Consider the following 27,437-nt stretch of genomic DNA (forward strand, 5'->3'; position numbering starts at 1 on the left):
CCTAATTTATGCTATATTGAAAAACTTATTAATTCTAATCTGTCTTAAAGATTCTGCTTGTTTCTACTGTGTATGCTTTTCTTTCAAAATGAAATATATGAGCTGGAGGAAAAGGACCATAATATTCAAAAGTGGCGTGAGGAGAGAGATCAGTTAGTAGAAGCTTTGGAAGAACAGCTCAAAACTTTGGCTTCTATTGCCATACAAAAAGAGACAGAAATAGCAGAACTGAGACAATCTGCCTTAAAGGATTCAAGCAAGGTCAGCTCTCCTTTCCTCCTACCTGATTAGCTACCCATAAATTCTGTAAAACTCCTGTACCTGCTCTTTGTATTCTGGGTGTGGTTCTGTTCTTGAACACTGTCGTATTGACATCATGTGCAACTAACCAAAAAAAGCACCAGCTTTTATTTTTGTTCTTCAGAAACAGAATTTCTGTTAATTACTAAAATTTCAATTTTTTCAGTAGTTCAGATAAGCAGATGTCAGTTTGATGCTTATGATCCTACAATCATACTGGACATCTGTAGCTTTTTCTGATAATTCCCAGCATTTCCGGATCCCAAGCTAGGCTCAATACTCAGACAGTAGTTCTGTCTCAGGTTTCTTACTTTCTTTGCTTTCTCTGAGGTAGTATCTACAATGGCATGAAAAGACAGAAGGGGACGTGGAGAGAGATTAAGGGAAGCATCAAAAAGCAGAGGGGGGATGATCTCTGGAAGTTGCATTTCTTATTTCAACATCCAGCTTTTAATCAGGATAGCCAATCTAAGCCGTAGCATAGAATTTCAGAAGCTAAACAGAAGACTAAATGAGTTGTGCTGTTTTGAGAATGTTTGGATTCACTTTCTCTGAGAAGAAAGATGTTCTCATAGCAAAACTTCCCCTACAACTGCTGACTTTCTCACAGTACCGAGGATTTGGGAACAAATAAAAGCTTGGATTATTATATCTTAAGAGAGATGAAGGCTGAAGCACATAAGTAAAATAGAAGAATCAAAATATATTGTATTACAACTTCCCAGGCAATTCTGTGACTACTGCACTTGTAACAGTGACCGTACAAATCCGTGAAATGTTACTGTTCTTGAATAGTTAAGTGTTCTAGCCTGCAATTCTAAAACTGATGCTACTAAGTAATTGCAATACTGCTTGTGTGTGTTAATTCCTTTTGCCAATCCCATAACTCAGCAGTTTTTACTGTTTATTAGGATAATGCAACTGTGATAGAAGAGTTAAGAAAAGAACTGGCTGACAAAGATGACTTTATAAAGGAATTAAAACAACGCATTAACCACAGTAGCCCTCAGTGTTTGCCAGAAATACCTTTACTTGAAGAAAGACAAAGTAGAAGGAATGACTCTGTAAATGAAAAGGTATGATTATATTTATAGAAAGTCAGTACTTAACATCTTGTTAACCCCTTTTTGTTCTTCTGTTTTCCTAGGAGATACTGGAGCTAGAATCATTTTTCTTAGCATATAGTCCTTTAACTACATATTCAGTGATGAGTACTTGTTGGTTCTTTTTGTCTTCCACTCAAACATGAGCTCTCATCTTCTCAAAACTATTTTATTTACTAGAACACCATCTCTCTGTGTACATTATGGAACTTTTCCATGCAGTTTTCCATGTATTCGTATGTGGATGCTGAAGATTAGGCAGAGGTTTAGCCTTTGGTGTTCTAACATAGCAGCTGTGAGCGTGCAGAGTATGGGGGGAATGGATGACAAAACGACCAGCGTTACAGATTTTGTCCCTAAATAATGTCTCGCTTTCTCTCTTTTGGAGGCAGAATACTGCCTGAGACTGTTAGTGAGACCCAGTAGGGTGTATCTGAAGATCACACAATGAATAGATGTTACTACCTTCCCACACTTGTGCTGTGTTTCAGCTTACGTGTTCATGTGGCGTCTGAGCTTGAGGTTTTACACTGTAACTTTAGAAACCTCGAGATATTTTGGAGGTCTAATGCATAGCCTAATCTTTACTCCTTTTAAATATTTACAGCCTAGGAAACAACAAAGCAAAACTAAAACTGGAGAAAGTATTCCATTAAGATGCAAAGCTGAAGACAATTATTTGTCACGTCGATGTACTAGGAGCCTCACTTCATTAAATGAATCTGAGGTTAGTATGAAACTTCAGATCTGAAAATGTTGTGATTGTATTGCTTTTGATAAGGAATGAGTAGGAAAAGATCTCATGTTCTCTAAACAATTCCCAAGTTTTAATTTATTTATCCCTTTCAAGGTGATCAGATCACCTGTTTTTATAGCCTTTGATAGGAATAAAAGCTGTTGAAACAATTGTGTGATGCATTTTTGTCAGGTGCTGTTGAAAACTCTCCTCATGTTAATGCTTATGAAGTGGCTCATGATTAGATAAGTTACTTGGAAAAAATTCATGGAGCCACTGAAACGGGCACAGCAAATTGAACTTATTTTCTTCCTCTGCAGGATTTCTGGAGATTGTTTTGTTAGCAGATGATGTTAATCATTCCTATATAAGTTTTTAATTGCTAACTTTCATAAAATAGCAGTTACATATATTTTAAAAACAAAGTATTTATTAACCAACTTAATTCTTGGAAATACAGTGGGTGGTGATACTCCATTCAGATTCTTAGCAGAGCCTGATAAAGTGGCTCTGACTACTTTTTGTCTTTCTACAATTAAAAAAAGCATTAAAAACAAGCATTAAAAATGCTATTTCTACCTCAGTAAAGTAGCTGAAGAATTTAATTAATGAACTGCTTTAATGAACAAAACTAATAGCCAAGCTCAGTGATAATGGTTTAAGAGAAGGGAATTTCTCTTAACTCCATTGTGTATTTTCTTTGAAACCTGTAGACATAAATCAGCTTTTTAGACATCATGAGATGTCTAATACTGATATCTTAATGTCCTGTTTTTATAATTGAATGCTTATTTATTATTTGATTTACAGTGGAATAGTTACTACTAGCAAATACTTCCCTACTATTAGCAAAAGTGTTTAAAGTGTTCACTTTTGTGACATCAATTGTTCTTTCCAAAAGAATCATGGCTGAAACTTGTCTTATTTTCCCAGGATTCTGTGAAAAGTGAGAACACGAAAAATACAAAATCTGTCATGGCTTTTAATTCACCCTCTGCAAGTGACGAGAAAATGGTTGTTTTTTGTTCAAGTTTTGAAGCTAGCTTGGGACTTCCTGTAATTGTGTGGTCACACGAAAGAAGCAGTGTCTTATCCTTATGTGTATACCTGAATGGGAATCTTACATGCTTATGAGCTCTTCCTATTAAATTCCATAAGCTAACCAAAGGGCAAGTCAGTCTGTCCCCAGAGCGTGTAATGGCTGTACTGTGTAATGATTTGGAGGGAAGGATATTGCACACTGAATAGTTGGGAAGAGAAGCTTTAGTGTATTATCGTGTGCTTTTGTAAGTGAAGCCCTTGTATTAAACTAAGGTTCATATCATTAATATGCATGGCAGTTATTAAAAACAGATGCTCACATGTGATAGCAGTATCCTTGGCATGGTCAGAGTATGAGTAGTAGATTTTTCCCATCTGTTGTCTTCTGTTTTGTATGTTTGTTTATTTTATGTAATTAGAACAGCTTATGTAAGAAACAACTCCACAGCTTGGGAGCTACTATAAAAGAAACTACTGCCTTATTAAGAAACTTTAAGAAACGTATGCCTTGAAATAGCTGAGATTTTGACAACTCCCTAAAGGGTATAAAATTGTCTACATTACTTGCCATTGTGGTATCATCAGCATAATGAACAGAGGTGTCAGTAGTAAAGCTCAAAATGTCAACTTAAAATAACGTTGATCTAAAATGAAGTTTAAACAATGCTCTTGTTTCACATGTTCACATCTCTGTTGAACAGAAATCCGGAAAAGACTACTTCCTGAGAAAGCGAGTACATGCTTCAAGACTGACTAAAAAGAAGGATGAAACACTGCAAAAAGTTGGAGATTTTATTCAAAGCTCTCCTTCTATTATACACTCTAAAGGTTGGTGTAGAATAAGTTTTACTCCATGTTTTCTAGACATTGTAGAATGGCTTGTTTCTGCTGTAGGCTATTAATGTATGTGTTCTTAGACTTGTCTGCCATGTTAAGTTGTCCTTTGATTTATGAAGTAAATGCATTTATTCGTCTCTTCAGAGATTCATTATTACATTTGTGAAAACCTACAAGTATACAGAGAAAGTTGGTTCTGTCTTGTGCTTCTGTCAGCACGAAAGTTAGGCCTGTTGTTTAACTCCTGCTGAAGTTTCTGACTTCCAGCGACTTCTGAGCCATGATTGTCTTTCATACTCCATTTTAACGCGTGCTTTAAGCTGCCGTACCTGAAACTATAAACTGTTTCAGCTATAGAAGCAATAAAGAACCTCGACGAACAAATACAATTTCTGAGTATTTTCACTTAAATGTTACATGTCATTTATAAACCAAGTTTGTTACGAAGCTTTTTTTGCATTCATTGATTTAAAGACTCACAAAACCAGTAAGTTGATTGGTTTATGTATCAAAACAAATTTATTCTAGCCAAGAAGCTGATGTCAGCAGTAAGTTCTCCTAAATCAAATGAACCTGAAAGTCTCGAAGAAGGAGAGACCAAGCCAAAACGATCCAAAAGGAAGCTGTATTCCACTGTCGTTTCTGGCCCTCTAGATATACCTGCTTATTCGGTAAGCGATTATACTGTAGTCTTGGCTTAAAATAAACTACTAAGGAGTCCAAACAGACTGGAGGTTTCATCTATTTGCAGGAGGAGGTTGAAAGTACTGAGGTATTTCTTTATTCTACCAAGTCATTCTTGTTGGTCTTCCTGCTGTTCTGTTTTAGTTTGTCCTCAAAGATCTCTGTGTTTGGCTGGCTTACAGTTTACTAAGTAGGTGATGTAGCAATCACGGAGATGTCTTCTAATTTGGAATCATAGATAATTTCAATGTGTTGGAGTGGGATTATTCTACTACACGCTTTTCTAGAGCACAACTTAGACAGCTTTTTAGGTATGCTTAAACTATGATCTCCTGTCTAAGCCAACTTGCAAAGGATCTGATGTGCCAGTTTCATGACTCTGTCGGCAGCTATTGTGCTAAGAACATTCTTGCTCTGTTGGAACTGCATCTTTTAATTATATTAGAGTCCTTTTTCTGTTCAGCATAGTGATCATTTGCCCATACTGTAATATCCTTCTGAATTCTTTGATGATTTGACGAATGATAGGGGCAGAAACCAAAATGTTATTTTTTTTTGTTAGAGGATGAAGAAGATGAGACAATTTCTTCTCTCACTGTAGTTCTGAGAACATGGAACTGAACCGAGAACTGAAATTCTGGGCAAGTCATAGCTACAGGGATTGAGGCTAAAAATGTTTTCTGAACGCTTCATGTTTCACAAAACAAGTATTATAATACTCTTTTGAAAACAAGTATTTCAAAATGAAAGCTGCCTTCAGGCTTTCCTCAGATGTGTGTGCTTTTTTAAGATAAACAGGATTTTGTACATTCTCCATATTTGTTCCTTGTGATTAAGCTGCATTAAAATGATCTCGGTATCCCATAGTTTTCTGAATAAAATATAATAAGCAAATTCCATTCTGAAATCCATTTAGGGGAAGAAATATGTTTGCGTGGGTCAAGAAGAGCTTGTCAGTCTTGTGTGAAAAGATGAGTAACTTTTGAAATGTTTTCTTCAGGAATCTGAGGAACAAAAGAAGGAAAGTGATCATCTGATCATCAAGCGACGGCTGAGATCCAGAACAGCTAAAAAACCTTGAAGAAGCGTGTTTGTTCCCCTTTCTCAGGACATACTTTTATCGTAGTATTAAAACTGGTTGTTAATAAACAGTAACAGTTACTCCGTTGTGTTCTTAAATTTGTATATAGGTGTTTGTTGCAGAACGGCGGGAGAAAAGCAGACGACCACACCTGTCATTGACATATGATCAGCAAATCTCATTTATTCCTTGGCTGCGTGTACCTTTATAATACGGATAATTAGCTCATACATATTACAAATGTGGAGCTCATCATTGGTTCCCAATTACATACCATCCCCGAGTATCTTAACAGCTTGTTGTTATCAACTGAAAGCTACTCCCTTGCTGAGTTCCCAGAACCATGGCTAGTTTCTCACCATCCCAGGGCATCCTGTTGTTCTTGCTGTCCTTGCAGGTGTTATGGCTGCTTGCTTAGCTGCACCGTGTTTACGACCCTTCTCAGCTAACTAGCTGTAAAAAACACACTCTACATTTCCCCTGTTTTCTTTTAGGCTGAAAAAGGGTTTGATTTAACGACCGATTAATCATATTTAACAAGCAGTTCAGTTCATTTGTTCAATCAGTTCTCATGTAGTTTTATCCTGCTTCGTAGCTGCTGTTTTGTGAACTTCTCATCTGGATCCATGACGGACGCTCCGTAGAATTTTTCTTACAATACTGCCTATAGAATAGCAACACTACTTAAATTAATAACATAACTATTATAACTCAATCAAGGCCTCGATTGACAATACTCTAAAAGTGAAAAAAGAGACAAGTCAAATACAACATAACAACATTACTGTTAAACCCACTAAAAAGAACAAACATGTTTGTACTGCAACCTAAGTTTCTGTAACCTGAAAATAAATCCATGAGGGTCCCATTGTGTTAATCTGTAACTGATCAGGAAAAGTCTTCAATTTTCATATACTCTGATATATTGATTTTAATGACCACTAAAATTTGTGCAATAAATGCTTTTAAGATGCTCATAACCATGCTCTACCGACTGAGTTATCCGGGCTAATAATTGATTAATGATCGTGCAATTTTATGAAGTAGCATGTCAAATAGAACCAATTTTAGAGGACAAACGTACTAGAGTATCACTAGGGGCATTATTACTTATTGACCCTTGAGAAACAGCAAACCGTGTTGGTGGTGGATGCGACAGGTAGTGCCAGCAGGGCATCCCCTGCTTCAAGGTGCACATTTCCTCTCTCACCCATCACAGATTCTCTCCTGCATTCAGGGTCTGAAGGATTTCTTCCAGTTGTACACCATATCCGCATGGCCAGTGCGTGATATAGAGCCCAAGTGGAACACCTGCTTGGAAAACAGAATAAACTATCAAATTTAGTTCTATTAGCATGCACTTTTGTCTAAAACGATGCATGGTTATATTTCAAAAATCCCAATTAGTTGGATGTAAGAGAGATATCTATTCTATGTTACAGGGTCATCTCTTTGTCTGGGATTCCTTTCCAGGTTTTGTCTTTGCAAATTAAGAAAAGCTAACTAATAGGCTAATAACATCATAACCAAACAGTACTAAAACATTAAAAGAGCTATTCCTGTAGATTCTAGTATTGATTAGATCAAATCCTGTTTAATATACATCTGATCTATTACTAAAATAGAAGAAGCACACAACATCCTAGCTAATGCCTTAAACTCTAAATCTTGAGACTGCATTGGTAAAACAGAAAATCACACACTATGTCAAACTATTACTAATATTATCTATAACACAGCAAGTTACAAAGCAATATCACTAAGTAAGAAACACACAATTACAATTACTATGAAGGCTGGATGCTATTTTCTGCCTTCAGATGAGACCGAAGATATCATGCTGGAACCCACATAGGGCCAGTCCCTGTGGAAATACGAGCATATTCACAACCCCAAGTTGTCAGTGGTAGGGAACAGTCCCAAAGTCCTGTGGCCATATTCCAAACATTAACCATAGGCTGTTCCTTGAGCACTGGGGAAGCCTCAAAATGACGATCCACATAAGGCGGGAGAAAAGCAGACGACCACACCTGTCATTGACATATGATCAGCTATTCTCGTTTATTCCTTGGCTGCGTGTACCTTTATAATACGGATAATTAGCTCATACATATTGCAAATGTGGAGCTCTTCATTGGTTCCCAATTACATACCATCCCCGAGTATCTTTGCAGCTTGTTGTTATCATCCTGAAAGTTACTCCCTTGCCGAGTTCACAAAACCATGGTTAGTTTCTCACCATCCCAGGGCATCCTGTTGATCTCACTGTCCTTGCAGGTGGCATGGCTGCTTGATTAACTGCACTGTGTTTACGACACTTCTCAGCTAGCTGTAAAAAACACTCTCTACACAGGGCTCCTTTTCCAATTCTGTAATGCTTTTCTCTTTCAGGGCTGCTTTTCCTTGCTCTTTTCCCCTTGCAGGGCTCCTTTTCCCCTTGCAGGGCTCCTTTTCCAATTCTGTAATGCTTTTCTCTTTCAGGGCTGCTTTTCCTTGCTCTTTTCCCCTTGCAGGGCTCCTTTTCCCCTTGCAGGGCTCCTTTTCCCCTTTGGGGAAAACAGTATTTCCTCCTTTGGGAGGAAATTTTACTACTCGGAAAGGGTAGTCAGGCATTGGAATGCACTGCCCAGGGAGGTGGTGGAGTCACCGACCATGGGAGTGTTCAAGAAACGCTTGGATGTGGTGTTGAGGAATATGATTTAGCCAGGAAGTATCGGTGATGGTTGGACTGGATGATCTTCCAGGTCTTTTCCAGCCTTGATAATTCTGTGATTCTGTGAACCACAGAGAAACACCGTCTGCTTCCTTAAGTGAATCTGGGCTGGAGAACAAAGGACTTGAGCTCATGTACAGTGAGGTGATCTACATGTAATTAAACTGATGTTCGAAAACCTACAGTACAGTGAGGTAATCTACATGTAATTAAACTGATGTTTGAAAACCTACGGTGTTTTACTCTGGTAGTATCTGCAACCTTAGATGTTTGGGAAAGTACTTAATTCTTGAATGGCTTCTTACCACAGTTTAGTGGGCAAATACTGGTGGTAGGTGGATGGACTGGATGATGCTTTAGGTCTTTTCCAACCTTGGTGATTCTATGATAGTATTTCTATCTACCTATCAGGCCTGGCTGCCCTGCCTGTCTCATAGAGGCATCAAGTTCAGTTTTGTTTCCTCATAAAGGAGCAGCATTTTGGAAGGGCTGTGGAGAAAACACTTCGCCACTGAGTTTATTTCCACAAGCTTTATTATTATCTTTGGGAGAATATCATGAGCAGGCTTTGTTACTACGACTACGGAAAGCCGCGTTACCACAACAACGGCTGGCCAATAGCGAACCTGTTCTAGTAAAGATCTATGTTTGATCTAGTAAATGTGTATGTTTGATCTAGTAAAGGTTTATGTTTGGTGGCCCTGCTAGGCAGGGGGTTGGAACTACATGATCCTTGAGGTCCCTTCCAACCCGGGTCATTCTGTGACTGATTCTGTGTGACTCTGTGGAGGGTGAGGAGGAAAGGCGGGATCGCAGCGGAGCACCAATCAGAACTGAGGGCTGAAGGGGAAGGCGGGAGGGATTGGCCCGGGGAGTTAGAGGAGGGGAGTGGGGAAAAACAACCAATCGTAAGTCTGAACGCAGAGGTGAGGGCGGGTTTTTGGCCATAGCAACCAATCATCTGTAGATTGAGATGGTCCAGCGAATCACATTCACGTTCTTCAGGTCGAGCCAATCGCATGCGGAGCGGTTGAGCGTCACCCAATGGGGACGCGCTGAGCGAACAAAAGGGGCATTCCAAGCTGCCGGCCCCTTTTTTCCCTCAGCCCAATTTCACATGACGCAACGGTTGGAGGAAGCGGTTCACGAGCCGTAGCCGCCGCCGCCATTTTGTGAGCGTTGAGACTTGAGCTGGCGGTGGTCGGAAGCGCATCGGCGATCCGGACGGCATTAGCAGCGTCATTAAGCAGCGGAGCCGCAGCTCGGAGGATGCGGTAGAGGAGCCCAGCAGCAGCGGAGGGGGGGAAGCGTCGCTCGGCGGCGGAGGCGGCAGGGGAATCGCGGAGAGGGGGCCGTCGGTCGGTGGGTTGGGTCCTGGTGCGGGCCCCGGTCGGAGGAACATGTCGGCCCCGGAGAGCAGCGCTGGTAGCAGCGAGGCCCGGGAGGACACGTGCCGCGATTACCAGTCATTGTTGGAGGACCTGACGTTCAACAGCAAACCTCACATCAACATGCTGACCATCCTGGCCAAGGAGAACGTGCCCTTCGCCAAGGACATCGTCTCCCTGATCGAGGCGCAAATCGCCAAGGTTTTATATTCAACCGCCTACTACTCCTACCTATACTGCTGGGGGGACTGGCCGGTGTCAGGAGAAAGGGCTGAGGGACGGAGGAGGCAGGGAGAGAAGGAGGGCCCGAGAGAGGGAGGCAGCGGGGCCGAGGCTGGGAGGGGGAGGGAAGGGGAGCAGGGCTCGGGGCCTCGAGTGAGGTGCTCCCAGGGTCAGAGATGGCAATGGGGGGAGCAGGGAGAGCTGAGGGAGGGGGTGTGGGGGCAGCAGGCCCGAGGGTCGTCGTTGGGAGCAAGCGGAGGACAGCGTGGCTCGGCAGGGAGCATGGCCCTCCCCTAAGCGGCCTTTTACCCCTCCCTTCCTGGCCAGGCTGAGGGCTGCCCCTTATTCCCACACCCCGTAGGGAACAGGGGACCCGAGGGCACCCGGACGGGTTGGGGTCCCTTGGGTTCGGTAACAGATGCAACATGGCGGCCCGGCCGTGACTGGGCAGAGCCTCGCCCTTGGAACTGAGTTTTCCCCTTTAAACTGGTGTCGAAACCGTTGAATTTAGCAATTTCTAACGTAGATAACGATTTTATAAGTCTCGTTAGCGAGAGCCTGACCTTGTGCAGGTTTGTTGTTTCCCCCCCCCCAATTTATATCCAGGTAGCGTGAAGGAATATAAATAAGGTTGAGTTTATAGCACAGAAATCATCTGCTTTAGAAAGGCTAATTATAATGATTTATTTTAAAGTATTGTTTGTAGTTTGAAAGATAAGGTTATTTTCCCAGTGAGATATTAACTGGAGGAGTAAGGGTGGGGGACTGATCTTGCAGGGAAGTTTTGAGGTGAAAGGCGATCATCTGCTCTTAGTAGGGAAGTGTGTGTGTTGCTGGTCGGGTGATTCTTGTGTTTTCTGCTTAGAGAAAGCGATGTGGGCTTGGGGTAACCCATTTGGCTTGCAGGTGGCTGTTTGCCCTAAGTAAAGCGAGTGCTGTGTTATCTTCACGTGTCTTGGTTAGCGAGTTTGATTTGGTGAGGATGGGAAGAAGAAATTCTCCCCGACTGTGTAGAAAAGCCTGTAGGATCCTAACATGGCGTCTGAAAGGCACGTGATAGAAAAGGAAGGGAAAGAGGAGGCTCCCTCTGAGCCCAACCCAGGCAGTTGCTGACATCAGTCAGCCTCAGAACACGGATGGGGGCGGGGTGGGGGGTTACTGTACCTTTCTATTGCAGCTTTCTGTAAGAAAAGGGTTATTTCTTCAATCCACTGTGTGTTCTTGCCAGTCACCCCTTCCCCATTGTCTCCCTTGCTCCCTCTAATACCAGGCTCCCTCTAATATAGGCCTTTTTTTCCCCCCTTTGGCTTTAAATCACTGTTTATAATGGTGAGAATTGTATTGTCTTAATGCTGGGGAGGGAAAGATCTCTTACATTATTTAATCTGTCTTTCTACCAATGCAGGATGGCTCTTTAGCATTCCACAGACCTCTTCCAGTCTAGTTTTAAATGCTACCAGTGGCCAAGCTTTGCCATTCCTTGGGGAGGTGACGTCATAATCGAATAGATCTCACCATTATATCTCCTAAAGGGCAGTGGTGGATGTATATAACATGTGATAAATATCAATGCTGTCAAATTTCTTCATTTCTGGGTGTTTTAGAGCCTGCCCTGAAGTGTGTTTTTAATTTTTTTTTCCTCCTTCTTTTGAAAGCTGTCTTTAATCTTGTATCAATGGTTAGTTTTGCCTTAGTTACTATTTGTGACTGTGGTTTATTCAAGGCAAGTTTTCTTACTTGTTTTTTTTGGGGGAAAGTGCTCTCCTTTGCGTAAGCCACTTTTAAAAAGTGTTGCCTGGAGGCAGTTTTGTTTAGTGTAAAACTGGAGTGCTCTGCTTTACGACTGAATTAATGGCTCTGAGATGCGTGACTGCTATGATAAAAAAATATGTAAATAAAAAGTTTGAAATATGTATTTGTCTTTTTATTTACCATTGTATAGTGCAGAGTTTGTTTCTGAGACCCATTTTGTGTACAAAGTTGGTTTTTAAAGTCTTTTTTTTCTTTGCAAGTTTGTGACTCGGGGTTTGATTATGGTTTGACTTTCAGTTGTTTTTTTTTTTTAAGTTTTTTTTAGGAAACTAATAAAAAAAAAACCAAAGCCGCACATTTCCAACAATAGCTTTCATACGTTATTTGAAAGAAGAGTGGGAATTCTGTGGTGATGAGCTCAGCGTTAGCATTCTGTGTGTTCTGGTGGTATGCGGAGCCTCCCTGCTGTTGGTTTAGCTCTGTGTGGGTCTCTTTCTTTGCTTAGGGGGTACTGTCTAGATCACCTGAAAACAAGAGGTTCAAATCTGGGATTCCATTTGTGTGGTTATTGGAACGTGGGCTAGAGAACATAATAAACATTACCAAAAAATGAAGACTTAAATAACCCAACTCTTTTGAAGTCACGGTTCTTAGACTGTGCCACCTGAGTAGCTGATGTTGGAAGGAGGGCACTGCTAAACTAATGCTGTCACATTTTGAAGTAGGCTTCCTTAATTTCTGTGTGATTACTTCTAACTACTCCCAAACACATGAAGTGCCAACAGAGACTGGGACTGCTTGCTCCGTTCCCTTGGATTACAGTGATATAGTTGTGACCTTTTCTGCGTGTGGCTTGTGAAAGGACTGTGATGTTCAACGTATAATCTGCTACTACCGAAGTTCTCTAACTCGGGCTGTTCGCAGGAAGTCTGATTTGTGTTCCGTGAGATGGAGAAAAGCAGCATTCGGGAGGTCCAAGTGATAAAATATTTTTTAGAAGTTCCTTGAAGTGCTAGCGATGGCTTCCTGCTCATTTCAAGTTACTTTCTCCAGTGGGTTTTGAAAGGCTGCACTCAGTACACTAGCAGTAATACTGTCTTGTGGGCTTCTTTTTTCTTTTTTTTTTCCCCTTTTTTCACCCCAAAGCTTTGAGACAAACAGGATTAACCCAAGTTGTTCCTTTTCTCTGTGGTAGACCCACCGCATTATACTTTGAACTGAGTATTGATTTTCCAGATTTAAGTTTTTAAGTTTTTGTATAAACCAAAACCAAAATCCCAAGCAAATCCCTTGGTGTGGATAGTGGCAACCCAAAAGAGAGGTCTGTATTTCTGGGATTGGTAATCCCTTTATATATAGTTTAACGTATGTCTTTGTTGTACTAAACTTCTCAGTTTCTTCTTATTACTCCAGGCTCCTGCGTCAGAGAAGCTTCCTGTTATGTACCTTATGGATTCAATTGTCAAGAAAGTTGGAAGAGAGTATCTTACTGCATTTACTAAAAACCTAGTTGCAACATTTATTTGTGTATTTGAAAAGGTATATATACACTTTCAGAAAAGTTCTGTATTTAAGCAAAGTTGTTCCTGGTAAAATAAATACATGCTCTCAGCTTTGGGTTTTCTTGGGTACCGAACCAGAAGAACTAATTGCTTTTTATGAATGGCAAATACTGTATCTATAATGTGGAAGGGCATTCCTGCTGTTGTCAAGCCTGTAAGTTAAGTTAGTAGAACAGTTAATTATGAATTGCTGATTTATTTTTTAAGGAAGTAGTTAGTCTTTGTGTCAGGAATATATTGAGAATCAGTTTCTTAGAGGTTTTCTGAGCTCTCTGAGTTAGATTTGTCTGATTCACTTAATTTTTGGTGTGAAAAATGGGTGCTTAAATTGCAACAAATACCACTAGCAGCTGATATTCTTCAAGTGGTCTGTGATTAAAAAACATGATGGGCGAGGGGGGGAGGTTGTGAGAGTATATTATTGCTTTGTTACGTTAAAGATACCCATTTTAATTTCATTCAGTGTTGAAAATTGCTGCCAAATGTATTCACTTTTTTTTTTTTTTCCTAAGTCTTTAAACCCAGTGAAGTAATTGTGCTTATTCCTCAATGAGAATGGCAAATCCAAGTCCGGCTTTTGAAAGACTGGACTTGAGTGGGTTTAAGTTGAATTAATGGTTAATTTCTGTGGTTTCCTGTATGCCCTAACATAACAAAGTGGCACTGCATCTGAATGAGATAAGTGGAGCTTTGGTGTATTTGTTATTGCATAGCAGCGAGGATCTGTGATCCCAGAATGTTTTATATCTGTTTTTCAGGTGTACAATGAGTGACTAAATAAGGGGTAGATTGTAATAGTGAGCTCAGAGATATTGAACTCCTTTGTATAGAGTAGATAGGCAGGCATTTACTTATTTTTCCAATATTGGTTTGTGTTCTTTCACATAGTTGCATTTAAACTTGCAGCTGAAGCTCTGGGTAATTCATTTGCTGAGTTTTGTAGTTAACTGTCCAATAAGCTAACTAGAACTATTAAATTGATATTAAATATGTAAAGTGTCAGTCACTTTAGATAACTCATGATATCGCAAGATGAAATTCTCACCCTGACATTGCTAGAGATTCTGTTTTATCAGTAAATGATCACTGAAGGTATCTTTAAACACTTAGCGATGTCAGAAACTGGCTCAGTCATGGCAGCAGTGAACTTGATACCCTCACACTGAAAGTTGTGTAGAGGCACCTCCCACCCATATTAGCTAAGTATGAGTTACTTTTATTGAAGTTCCTGCCCTCTTTTTCAAAGAACTTCTGAACTTTCTGGACAACGTGTCTTAATGTGACACCTAAAATAAAACTGTAGCCCGAAAAAGGTTGAAAAGCCAAAAAAAAAGGGTCAATGTGTAATGGTTGAGCTAGCAGCAGCATGTGTTTTGTCAGCAGATGTTTTCCATTTGTTTAAATTAACTACTTGAGTTATGAGATTAATTGAATTTTTTCTTTAATGTGAGTTTTGAGCTTAATTGCTACATCTGATTGCAAAGAGAAAATGGGTTGTAGCACTATTAGTGCTTGATTTATGGGTCTGATTTTGCAGTTGAACGGAAATGTACTTGAGTTCGTTTTGACTCATACACCTTTTGTTGGATTTATTAGGGGGAAAAAAACCTTCAGTGATTAAACAGCTCAACAAAACACTTTCTCTGTTCAGAAAGTTTGTTGTTCTCTGATTTGGTTGTTGTTGCTGTGTGCCGCTCAGCACGAACATTTGAGTTACTGTATTGTTTCAGAGGCATTTTCTTTGGATATTTTTGTCGCTGTATTTTTTTTGACAGAAATTGGCCAAGTAAAATGAGAATTTTGGTAATGGAAAAGCTGAAAGAAAATTCTCAGAGAACGGTAATACACAATTAAACCTTCACATGTCCGCATTTGAACTTCTGTTACCGATTCTGTTGGTGTAGATGTATCAATCTACACCACTTACAAGTTCTTTGTAGCCAGTTCGTTGTGTTAAAATGATAACTTTGGTAAGAATATAAAGCATATGAGATCTTAAGTTCTACAGAAAAGTATAGGTTGTTTTATATTAACTTAACAAGCCATAGAATTGTTTTATTGTTTTAGGTGGATGCAAATACTAGGAAAAGTTTATTTAAATTACGCTCCACATGGGACGATATTTTTCCTTTGAAGAAACTGTATGCACTTGACGTCAGAGTCAACTCATTAGATCCTGCTTGGCCAATTAAACCTCTGCCCCCAAATGTGAATACTTCTAGCATCCATGTGAATCCTAAGTTTTTAAATAAATCGGTAAGTCTCTATACCTACTGTATGAACAGATGGCAGTACGTGTTGTTTTTGTTGTTTGTATGCTGCTTTTGACAAACGTAGTGTGATAAGAATAAAGCATCTGATCTCTGGAGACAGGCAAGAAGAATTTATGGACTCAGTATTTAAGGGGCTTATTGTAAGTATTTATAACTTGAATTCTAGATTTCCAAACATTTATGTTAAATGCCATATTCTGTCATGGTGGCACAGTTAATCCTATGACAGTAGGCAATTCCTAGAGGAGCAGAAATTGTTTTGTTTGTATTTTGCATAAAAAATGCAGTCATTAACTTGTGCAAGCTAAGTCCCAGTTTTGTATCACACTAGCAGTTAAGAGAGATGGAGTTAGCTGGATCCATTAAGATGTTGAATGTAACCTTATGTTCTATTTTTAGCCAGAGGAATCTACTGCATCTACCTCTGCTGTCACTTCTGGTGCCTCTACTCCTCCAGCTGTTCCAGAAATACAAAAGAATTTGACACAGGAGCAACTGATAAGGCAGCAATTGCTTGCGAAGCAAAAACAGTTGTTAGAACTTCAGCAAAAAATGCTGGAGTTGGAACAGACTAAAGCACAGTTGGTGAGTAGGATAGTTGGTGAATGGTCCATAGTTCGGTCTCACTTTGTTTGGTCGTACCTTAGCGTCTATACTGGTAACTGCAGTTAAGTTTAGACAAGAGGAGCTGTTTTAGGACTAGAGTAGTGCAAGTTGATCTGGTCCTCTAGACCAGTAATTGTTACATAAAAATCTTAAGGATTACATTCAGAACAGGTTAAAAAAGGTTTGTGGTCTTTTGTTCTCATCTTGAAAATTATGTCTGCCTGTGATGTGTCTTCCACCTCTTTTTGTGGCTCACCATAAACAAGGCTTTTTTTGAATACATTTGCGCTTAGAAAATTGAGTATTTCCATAAGGAACGGGGAATCCTGATTGTTGGAAATGTCAAGGCAGTTTCTGTCTTCATTACGTCAGGTTGGTTTGATGTCACAATCTGAGGGTGACATTGAGGGTGGTGGCTGTCACAATCTGAAGGCGGTGGCAGTTAAACCTGTTTTGTTTTTACATTCATAATTGAAAGTCATCTTGTGTTGAAAGTTGATGATACTAAAGTGAAATATCGTAGAAGTGTAGAAATGAAAATATATAAACATGCTTGGCCGTTTAGTTGTCTTGGAAATGAGGAATGTATAGAAAAACTAAAGCTGTATTGAGGTGTGCTTTTGTTGATTTTTTTGCTGCGTTGACCTTGTAGTATTGACTTTGTACTTGATCTTCGCCTTTTGTGTTGGTACTATGTTATTTTAATTGCTGCGATGAGGAATGAATGGGTCATTTTCAGTTAAATGGATTAGTCTGATAACTACTTCAAAACATTTCTATTTTCATCTTTCTTTTCAAAACAGAACACGATCATCTCTGTGCAGGTGTTGTATCACACAGATTAATGCTAGGTTTTTTTTTTTCTTGTCACCTTATTTCAGGCTGTTTCTCTTAGTGTTCAGCAAGGATCATCTTCTATACCTTCAGTTCCAGCGCCTTCCAAGCCACATGTGTCCCAGACACCTCACGTGGCCGTTAAGACGCCTACTCAGGCTTCGTTACAGTCTGAGAAGATCAAACCATCCTCAAGTCCTCCACTTCACGATGTCAAAATAGTAAATAGAGATCCTCGACTTAATAGAATGTCACAACATTCTTCTCATGCTAAAGATCAGTCCCATAGGAAAGAATTTCCACCAAGCGCATCTGGTCAGTCTGATACCAAGGCGAGCAAAACATCCCAGTCTGAAAAACAAAGCTCAACAAAGCCAGAGAAAATGAAAGCAGGTGAAAAACCACAAAAGAAAGAACCTGATCAGTTGGAAACAAAGTCTAAATCTCCATCTCCTTTGAAAAACAAGCTTCCCAATACTAAAGATACTAAAACCCAAGAATCTGAAAGCACAAAAGTATCTGAAATGAGTAAACGGGATCCAAGACTGAAAAAACATCTTCAAGAAAAGCCAGAGAGCAAAGGGGATGAGGTGAAAGAAAAGAGGAGAAATACAGAGAAAAAAGAAAAAGATGAGCATAAGACATCTGAGCATAGACCAGTAGGCAGCAGGAATAAAACAATTAATGGTGTTGTCCAGAAACAAGACGTGACTACAGAAGAATCAGAAAAACAGGGTGGAAAACAAGGGAGATCCAGTAATAGAAAACGGTCACGATCCCGTTCTCCTAAGTCACGGTCACCATCTACACATTCTCCAAAACGAAGAGAGAGGAGACCACCCAAAAGAAGACTCAGGAGTTTATCTCCCACTTCTTCAACTCCTAAAATTGGAAAGATATGCCTGATTGGCGCTAAACAGTCTCATGCTGAAGAAGCCTCACAAGGGGCAAGAGATGAAAGAAATTCTAATAAGCGAAATGTTAAACAAGAGGTGCAAGATCCAAGGAGGGTGAAAAAAAGCCAAGAAGACAGGCCCCAAGAAACAGCAAGCCAGCATTCTACAAAAGGTTCTCCTGATCCAAAGGAGAATGCAGAGAATTGGCAGGGATCCAAAGCAGGCAAGAGGTGGAAACCTGGTTGGGAGGAAAATAAAAAGTAAGTTACCATATTTCGAACAAATTCTCTCTGAAGTAAGTGGAAATTCTGCTCTTGGCTGAAGTACAGTTAGGTTTGGGAGGAAACATTCAGACAGCCCATGCTGACAGAAGTTCTTGATTGAGATTCATAATTTGCTTGTAGTAAAAAATGGCAATTATGCATACTTTCTAAATCGATAGTGATGTTTTACCATGATCGGTTCTGATAGAGATGTAATACATCCTGAATAAATAACTAACTTGTGTTTTAAACGTGTTCCTATTCACAGCTCTCAGCAGACTGAAGAACACCAAGCAGTTGGTAAATCCCCTCACCAACAACACCGAGAAAACTGGCCTGCTGCTAAAGGAATTCTGTCACCCCGAGCACCGAAACAGCAACACCGGTTAAGTGTGGATGCCAATTTGCAAATTCCCAAAGAACTGACGTCTGCAAGCAAGAGAGAATTACTTAAAAAGGTAATACTGATTGATTGATTTGTAGAGGTGTCTTGGATATAGTTGTGCTTTGCTTTTCTTCTTAGAAATCCAAACTTTATGTTACAGGCCAATGACCGCTTAGCATCTGGTGAAATAACACAAGACGAGTTCCTTGTGGTAGCTCATCAGATTCGACAGCTGTTCCAGTACCAGGAAGGAAAGCACAGATGTAATGTGTGGGATAGCCCTACAGATGAAAAAGGCTCTTTGAAAAGGAAGCCTCTTCTGTCGGATGCGGAGTTAACATACTATGAGCATAAAACTAAACTGAAGAGGACACAAGTTCAGCATTCATTGTCAAGACTTGATCTCTTGGATCCTGATGATATTTTGGATTATCATGTACCTGATGCATTGCTCTCTGTGGACTGTGAGCAAGCGAAAGCAAAGTGTGGAGTGCAGTTTGAAAGAAAAGAACCCTTTGGAGAAAGATCAAGACGGCACTCTCCTGTAAGTGGCACCAGCAGACCCTTTGCTGATAACCTTTCACCTCTGGAGGGTCGACAAAGGCTTGAGGAACAAAATGCTACTAAAGGAGGAAGAGGTTCAAAAAACTTCGACCCTTACGACAACTGGGGAGAATCAGATGAATTCAGAGATGCTCTCAGACAGCAGGGAAAAGGTACAACAGAGTTCCAGAAGATCGATGGTGACGCAGTCTGTAGGTTTGATAACCGTGAAGAAAGACAGCTGCTTGGGAAATCTGGTATGCATTTTTGCCTTATTTTACAGATGTCAAATAATTTGCAATCTTTTTGCAAGTAGTTATTGTTGAGTTGTAGGAGATACATAGTCCAACGCCCCAGTGCTAAAGCAAGTACCTTAGAGTAGGAAAGTGTCTGGGCAGATTATGATTATCTCTGGAGAAGGAAAACCTTTCTGGGCAGTTCGTTCCAGTGCTCTTTAACCCTCAGAGTAAAGTGTTTTGTCTTTTTTCTTTATGTTTTTATGGAACTTTCTATGTTACAGTTTGGTTCCCATTGCACCTTATCTTGTCGCTGAGCACTGCTGAAAAGAGCCTGACCTCATCTATTATTCCTTTGACCTGCTGGCCGTGCTCTTTTTAACGCACTCTAGGTTTATCATTGGTCTCGTTGGCCACAAGGGCCTACTGTTGATACATGGTCAACCTTTTGTCCACCAGGACACCTAGGTCCTTCTCTGTACAGTGCCTTATCTTTTATTTTCTCCTCTTTCAGGTGTTCGAGATGAACCAAGATCACCATTCAATGAACGTTTCAAAAGAGCTAGATACGAAGATCCAGATAAAGAACCATTTCCTGACAGTCCAGGGTCAAGATTTGGAGGCATAGAAGCAAAGCCGAGAATAAGTGCACTAATGGAAGACAGACCTTTATTTGATGGCTCATCTAGACCATCTGCTGCAAGAGTTGGGGCAGATGGACAAGGAAGTCCTTTTATCGATAGCCCTACTGCTGGTTCAAGTTCTAGAATTGATGGACCGACTGGACAAGCTGCTCTGAGATTTGAGGGCCCTTTGGTGGGGGCAGGTGCTTCTCAGTTTGATGGGCCCCTGGCAGGAGCAGGGGGAGCTGGATCCCTAAGATTTGATGGGCCACCAGGGCAGCTGGCAGGGGCTCTCAGGTTTGAAGGACCTCACGGACAGGTTGGTGGGGGAGGTCCTTTGAGGCTTGAGGGACCTCTTGGACCATTGCGGTTTGAGGGGCCTGCAGGCCAGCCTGTTGGTGGTCCTAGATTCAAAAGACCTGGAGTTGGTCTCAGGTTTGAGGGACCCCGTGGTCAGCCTTCAGGTGGTCTCAGGTTTGAGGGACCTCATGGTCAACCTCTGGGGCCTCGAGGTCAGCCAGGAGGTGGTCTCAGGTTTGAGGGAGGACCACATGGTCATCCCTTGGGGCCTCATGGTCAAGGTGGTCTCAGGTTTGAGGGTCCGCATTTACAGCCATTGGGGCCCCATGGTCAACCTGGAAGCGGCCTCAGATTTGAGGGGCCACATGGGCAGCCAGGTGTAGGGCCCAGGTTGATTGATGGACCAGTGCACCAGGGCGTTGGTGGACTTAGATTTGATGGTCCTATGGGACGGACCGGTCCGAGATTTGATGGCTGTCATGCTGGCTTTGATGGTCAACCTGGACAACTGTCTCTTTTGCAAAGATTTTATGGAATTCATGGACAGCCCGGCCCAAGATTTGAAAGGGCTCCTGGCCAGCCCGCACAGCCACGATTTGATGCAGCCATACCTCAAAGATTTGATGGCCCTCACCAGCCTGCCTCAAGATTTGACCTGCCCCTTGGCCTTCATGGTTCACGTTTTGAAAATATAGCTAGCCATCCTGCCTCACGATTAGAGATGTCACCATATGGACAAAGTGGTCCGTTTGTTGACCATCCCGGACAGGGCTACAGCGGACCAGCTCATGGAATGCAGTTCCAAAGGCCTGAAATGTTTGACAGTTCACTAGGACCAAATTTCAGTGGGCCAGCTGGCCCAGGAGCACAGAATTTTGCATTGAGAGCATCCGGACATTACTTTGACGACAAACTTCAAGGTTCACAATACGGAAACTTCAATATTATGTCAATGGGAGGTCATCAGGTAATAACTGATTCTAGTAAATAATTTACTTTGAGGAGTATTCTTGTGTAGAAAATTAGCAGTTTTTCCTCTAAAAGCATTTTTTTTGCAGACTAAAAATACCCTTAAGTAGTATCTGGATGATTCAAGGAAAAAGGGGCAGGCATTGCTATTTGTTAAGTCTTTGTTTTTAGAAATTAAAAGCCAGTTCTTTGCAACCATTTTATAGCTGAGGATATTGCACTGACATCAGTATCTTTTATTTGAAAATGAATTAAGTAATAGGAAGAATGCGATGTTTTCTCTTACACAAAGCATGTTACTTACAAATCATGACAGATTATTGAAGCGAATATATGTAATTACTTTTTCTGAGAGGTTTAGAATTAAAAAGAACCAAAATAATTGCAGTCTTTTTGGAGACAACCATAACTTGGGAGCAGCTGAGAAAGATGCAGACTTTTAAGCTATAGCTTCTGAAGAATGATCATGGCACTGGCAGGCTTTATGGTGTCAGTTGTCCTTGCTGTTGCTTCTTGGAAGCGCTCTCTTCTAAAGGAGAAAGTAATTGTAAATCAGTGAAAACAATGTCTGTTCTCCCAGTAGATTGGAGGTTGTAGGGGACATACTACAAGCGTGCTGTAAAAATTTATTTTCTTTCTGAAGTTTCTTGCAGCTGGCTTGCTGAAAATCCATCTTTCAGGATGCATTTCATGTCATGGGTACTATCTCAGTTATTAGATAAAACCTCATTGTGATCTTGGTGAACGTTTAACAGTTTCTTTTGTTATTAGCCCTTTTTTTTTTGGTGAAAAGGATTGCTTTGAAATACTTTAAGTGGAAAATGTGCTTGAAGGATGCGCAAGTAGAAGAAAAGTTTGTACTGAGAAGTGTGTAGAGGTTAATGATGGAATAATTAAAAACAAATTGCCTTGCCAAGATTGCATAAATGCTTAATTTTACAGGTTTCGCACATGTCTGCTCAGACAGGACCTTATGGCCAAGGTCAACAGTATCTACCAAATCCTGGAAGCTTTGTTCAGAACCCTGCAGGTACTGTAATAGTTAACTTCCTTCTGTGTCCTTTGGACTGTTCTCTGTTCATGACAACAAAAATTAGTGCTGTACGGTGATGGTGCCGTGGGTCCTTGTACACTAAAGGGCATCCTTCTCTGTGAGATGGCAGTAGGTGGGGTTTCAGGAGTACTGTCATCTCTCCAGGGGTTTCTCTCAAGCAGTGAGTGCTTTAACTGCGTGGTTTTGGTATGTAGTTACACTTTAAAACAAAACAAAACCACTGAAACCAATTTTTGGATTGCTTTTCACATAGCAGAAGGGCACCTCAATTGGCCAGGCTGAATACACATTCCCACTATATTAATTGTTAGTAATAAAAGTCTTGTATCAAGTTGTAAATGATACAAGTAGATGGATTCTCATGAGATCTTTAAGCACAGAACAAGAAAATACTACGTTTTCCATGGGAATTTCAGTAGAAAACAGGTAGATGGCATTTCAAAACACATTAGGAAGGAAGTTGTAGGGGCAGAAATGAGGCAAAGGCTGCGTATGAGGCAAACTGAAGTGGATGAGTAGATTGAAGTTAAAAAATGGAAGTAAAAAGGGGTAGAAGGAAAAGAGTGTTGTGAAATGCTGATGGAGGTGATTATTTTTTTTTATGCTAACCTTTGGTTTCCTTGAGTGTTGTGACCTTATTTCCCCTCTCCTAGGAGGAGCAGTTCCACATTCATATCCTGATAACCACGTTGGTCAGCTCGATGTCAACGAATTGTTTGCTAAACTGTTGTCGACAGGAATCCTCAAACTGTCAAAAACGGATTCCACTTCAGCACGTATGTAGCTTTCATTACATTCTGACTCTCCAGTTTACGCGTAGCTAAAGTGTAAAGTGAAATGTAAGAACTATGTGAACTATTGCATTCTTTTTTCTTAAATGGATCTTTGTGGGAAACCATTTGGTGCGTGTGATAAAGTGAATTATTAACTTTCTAAATGTATCTTTTAAGCTATTTAGAGCCTCCATTTCTTTTTTTTTTTTTTTTGGTGCCCCACCTCAATAACTTGTCAGTGATTCTAATCAGATTCCTGTCAGTCTCTGAAATATTTGTCTCTCTCTAAATACTGAATTTTAGTGCCAGAAGCTTAGATGAAGTAGAGTCATGTTAAATTGCCATTTGGAGTTGCATACTGTCTTTTGTACGCTTTTTAAAGCTATGAGACTGACTCAGCTCTTATACACATTCAGGTTAACGTAGTCAGGTTATATTTATTAGTATTTGAATAAAAATAATATCCAGGTGCACCTTATTTTGTTCTGAAAATGAGCTGAAATTTTGATGAAATTCTTTCTTTTAAAGAAGCGAATGAAACATCGGCACAGCCAGCAGCTGAAGAGGAGGATGATGACCAGGGTGATCACGATGTCCCAGACCTCACGAACTTTAAAGTTGAAGAACTCAGTCAGTGCGTATTGCAGCATGAGCTTACTCTGCACTAGGAATAATGGCATGGTGGTATCTAGGCGGTTAATCCAAGGCGATTGAGTAGGTGTGATATAACAATGCTAGTGTGTTCACTGTGAGTAGTTCATGCTTATTTGAATGCTTTTTAATGTACTTACATGAATGCTTTGACTGTCAAATGCTTTAACCTTATAGGACAATCATGCTTTTCTTCTACTCCTGAGGTCACTTGAAACAACTTACTGAGAAACTTCCAATTTCTTTCCAAAGAAATGTTAACTTCTTTTTGTTTTTCTAGGCGTTATGATAGTGTTATAAATCAACTATACACTGGAATTCAGTGCTGCTCGTGTGGAATGAGATTTACTACTTCAAAGACAGACGTTTATGCAGACCATTTAGATTGGCACTATCGCCAGAACCGTTCGAAAAAAGACGTTCGCCGAAAAATTACACACAGAAGGTGGTACTACAGCGTAACGGTGAGCAATGCAGGACCTGGGCCTTGTTAATTAGGGCTGGGTTTGGTGTTTCACATACATGGAGTGGGATTGAGATTGAAGTTGTATTACCATTGGAGTTTGGTGATCAGTGATGTATGAAAACTACTTGATATATCAGAAATACTTGCCAAAAGAAAAGGCTGTTATGTGGTGAACAATAAGCAGCTTGGAGTTATCCGTACTGCTTTGGTTGGACTAAGAATGAAATGGAAGTTGAAGTATAATGGCCTTTCGCAGACTGTTTCAGTTTAACAAACTAAGGCTGATTATATCTGTTACTTCAGGGATTCCATTTTTCTTTTCTTTTTTTTTTTTTTTCAAACGTATTTTTTAATGATTTCTGGCTGTTTGTGATTGTGATTGAATTATTGTCCTTAGGATTGGATTGAGTTTGAAGAAATAGCTGACCTAGAGGAGCGTGCAAAAAGCCAGTTCTTTGAAAAAGCTGCAAAAGAAAAGCAGTTTCAGAGTGTGCCTGCTGGACCAGCTGGAGCAGTTGAGGTGAGTTCCAGTTTTCCTGCTGTAACCCATATGGTCTGTAAGTAGATTCAAGTCTTGTGCCTTGTTCTCAGAGGTCGCTGTTTATTTTGCAGAGGAGTGTGAAGGGTGTTAATGCTTTGTGCAGTTCTCACTCTAACTCAGAGTTGAGTTTTGGAAGATGCCATGAAATAAACTAAATCCCTGCACCAGATTGTCTTAATTGACAGTAAAACAGCATTAGATTGTTACAGAGTGTCTTGCTGAGACTTCCTTGTTAAAGGGAAAAGACTTAACTTTTTCAATTGACAAATGTTGTTGCTCATTCTACCAACTGTACTCAAATAATTTCTATTAACATTTTCTTAAAGATATTTTGGAAGCGTGGAGGTAAAATGTAGTTTTCGTGTTATCTTAATGTATATATATTTGTGACTGTTACTAGCCAAGTTCTTGATGTTGGTGTTCAGTAATGGCTTTAATAACACCATGTATCTATCATGTTACTTCAATAACTTTCAGAGGTGTGAAATCTGCCGGGAGCAGTTTGAGCAGTACTGGGATGAGGAAGAGGAAGAGTGGCATCTAAAGAATGCTATCAGAATGCATGAGAAGGTAATCCAATCTTGTTACGTGGCACTCATTTATATTAAAAAGCAAAACAAAAGCGTAAGAGAAGAATTACAGAAATAGATCACAGTGACCCATCTTTTCTGAAGGACTCCCCTGTTAGTTTTCCTGCTTCTAGTTGTATAAATATCTCAACCTTTGGACATGCTTGAAGTCCTGGGATCATTAGTACAGGCTCAATAGGCTTCCATCGTAATATGTTGCTAAAAGATAAATGAAGGTGATCTTCTCTACTTAGCATTGTTGAGTCTGCCTGGATTACTGGGTCCACTTCTGGGCCCCTCATTACAAGAGAGACCGTGCTGGAAAGAGCCCAGTGGTGGAGCCTGTTTCTCTTTGGAGGCCTTCAAAAGCCAAAGGATGTAGTGCTGGGCAGCTTGGCTCCAGACGTCCCTTCCACCCATTCTGTTCTGTGAATGTTCTGTGAGTGTAGGTGTTGGTTTTGGTCCAGTTATTTCCCTGTGCTAAACAAGGTTTTTATATGATGGCTTTTCCTAACTAAGCATACACCAGATATCTTCCCAGTCACATTTGACACCATACTTGTTCTACACATTGTTGTCCTGGAGGAATAGTGTGATTTGGATTTGTTCTGTTTATGACTGGTGCTTTTACTGTATCCCTAATGTATTTAAATGGTTAACAATTATTTTGCAGATTTACCATCCATCCTGCTATGAAGATTACCAAAACGTAAGAAAACCTTTACTTTCATATATATATATTTTTAAACTATTTTGCTTTCAGTTTGTTTGCTTGATCACTGTCTTTATATAGAGCAGGTCTGCAGAATCAGTTCCTCTTGCATGTGCCTAGGCAAAGAATCAGAGGGAATGCCTTGGGAATGGCAAGTTTGTAATGTATAGTTAGAGTTAGCTATGATGTATCCATGACAGCTTTCGTGTTATATAGGTGAGACTAAAGTGAAGCCATTATGATTTTATTGTTAACATGTGTAATCTTAAGAATTTTAAGAAACGGAAAAAATGAGTGTTAGTATATGTTAAATTTGTTATGACTTGGGAGCTAACAGTGGGGGGAATAGTTGGGAATATTTTACAGTAACATATTAAGCATTTCATCACTGTGAGGATAATACCGTTTGATAGTAATTATGGAAAAGTAATGCTATGATATAGTAACTTTGTATTATTAGATAAAGTAGAAAGTAATAAGTGGAAGTTTGGATTTTGAGTGCTCTGCTTGCCCACATGTTTGCGCTTTGAAAGAGACAGAAAGGAAAAGAAGGTAAAAAAAAATGGTTGTTTGAACAATGTGTTAATGCTGTGTGAATGTTTGTTTTATAGACATCATCATCTGATTGCACACCCTCTCCCAGCAAGACCCCTGTAGAAAATCCCCTACATATTATGTTGAACATTGTTAAACAGGAAACGGATGAGTCCTGTGACTCACCTCAAGTGAAAGAAGAACCTGATGGCACCCCTGCTGCCTGTGCAGAAGAGAGCACACCTGCCTCTATAGATGTTAAAACAGAACCAGATGAGTCTGTTTAGAATGAGGTTTGATTTTTTTTTTTTACAGAAGAGCTCCTGTGTTAATTCTGGAAAGCAGATACTTTTTATAGGAAATAAAAGCACTCAAATTGAGGCAGGGCCTCAGCGACTGTTTGGTTAATAAATACATTTTTGTATTTAAATTTCTTATTGCCTGCACTGTTTCAGGTGTCATTGTGTGAAAATTCTGTAGATGCGTGAAAATTTAATGGAATGAAATTGTATATGTAAAAAATGTACAATTTTCACTTGTGGAAATGTAAATTATAAATAAAACCTATTTTTGCTATATACGGGGAGTGTAATGTTTATGCACACCATCAAACAAAGACAGCGTTTCTGTACTTTTTTCAGTTTAAATGGAAATAAAAAGACCTCAGTTTTAAACCTGTTGCTGAATCAGATTCAGAAAAGTAAAAGCAAGCAACTTCCTTCAGTTATTTCATAAGCGGGTGATCAAGGGAAGCAATGCTGGGACTTCTCAAGATAAAATCCTAGATTTC

At 40.1% G+C, this 27,437-nt stretch overlaps 1 protein-coding gene and 1 long non-coding RNA gene across 6 annotated transcripts; both read left to right on the forward strand.

Annotated features, from left to right (window-relative positions):
* Nucleotides 1-4,231: 4,231 nt before the first annotated feature.
* Nucleotides 4,232-5,862, forward strand: LOC146759843 (uncharacterized). The gene is made up of 2 exons (XR_014932064.1): nt 4,232-4,688; nt 5,702-5,862. It is a non-coding gene; the product is annotated as an uncharacterized LOC146759843 (long non-coding RNA).
* Nucleotides 5,863-9,859: 3,997 nt separating this feature from the next.
* Nucleotides 9,860-27,225, forward strand: LOC146759844 (pre-mRNA cleavage complex 2 protein Pcf11-like). 5 transcript variants are annotated; one of them, XM_085509683.1, is made up of 16 exons: nt 9,860-10,084; nt 13,271-13,396; nt 15,487-15,675; nt 16,092-16,277; nt 17,180-18,288; nt 18,560-18,749; nt 18,837-19,476; nt 19,970-21,345; nt 22,290-22,377; nt 23,055-23,177; nt 23,703-23,808; nt 24,106-24,289; nt 24,689-24,811; nt 25,310-25,402; nt 26,075-26,110; nt 26,725-27,225. In XM_085509683.1, exons 1-16 carry the CDS (start codon nt 9,896-9,898, stop codon nt 26,932-26,934), a joined length of 4,968 nt encoding a protein of 1,655 aa, XP_085365809.1. In that variant the 5' UTR covers nt 9,860-9,895; the 3' UTR covers nt 26,935-27,225. The 5 variants fall into 5 exon arrangements, with proteins under 5 accessions (XP_085365809.1, XP_085365811.1, XP_085365810.1 ...); XM_085509685.1 differs by having other exon boundaries at nt 26,809-27,225; XM_085509684.1 differs by having other exon boundaries at nt 23,706-23,808.
* The last annotated feature ends 212 nt before the right edge of the window (nt 27,226-27,437 follow it).

Source organism: Coturnix japonica, chromosome 9 (assembly GCF_054131305.1).
Source record: "Coturnix japonica strain WE chromosome 9, WE-NBRP24, whole genome shotgun sequence".
Classification (NCBI taxonomy): domain Eukaryota; kingdom Metazoa; phylum Chordata; class Aves; order Galliformes; family Phasianidae; genus Coturnix; species Coturnix japonica.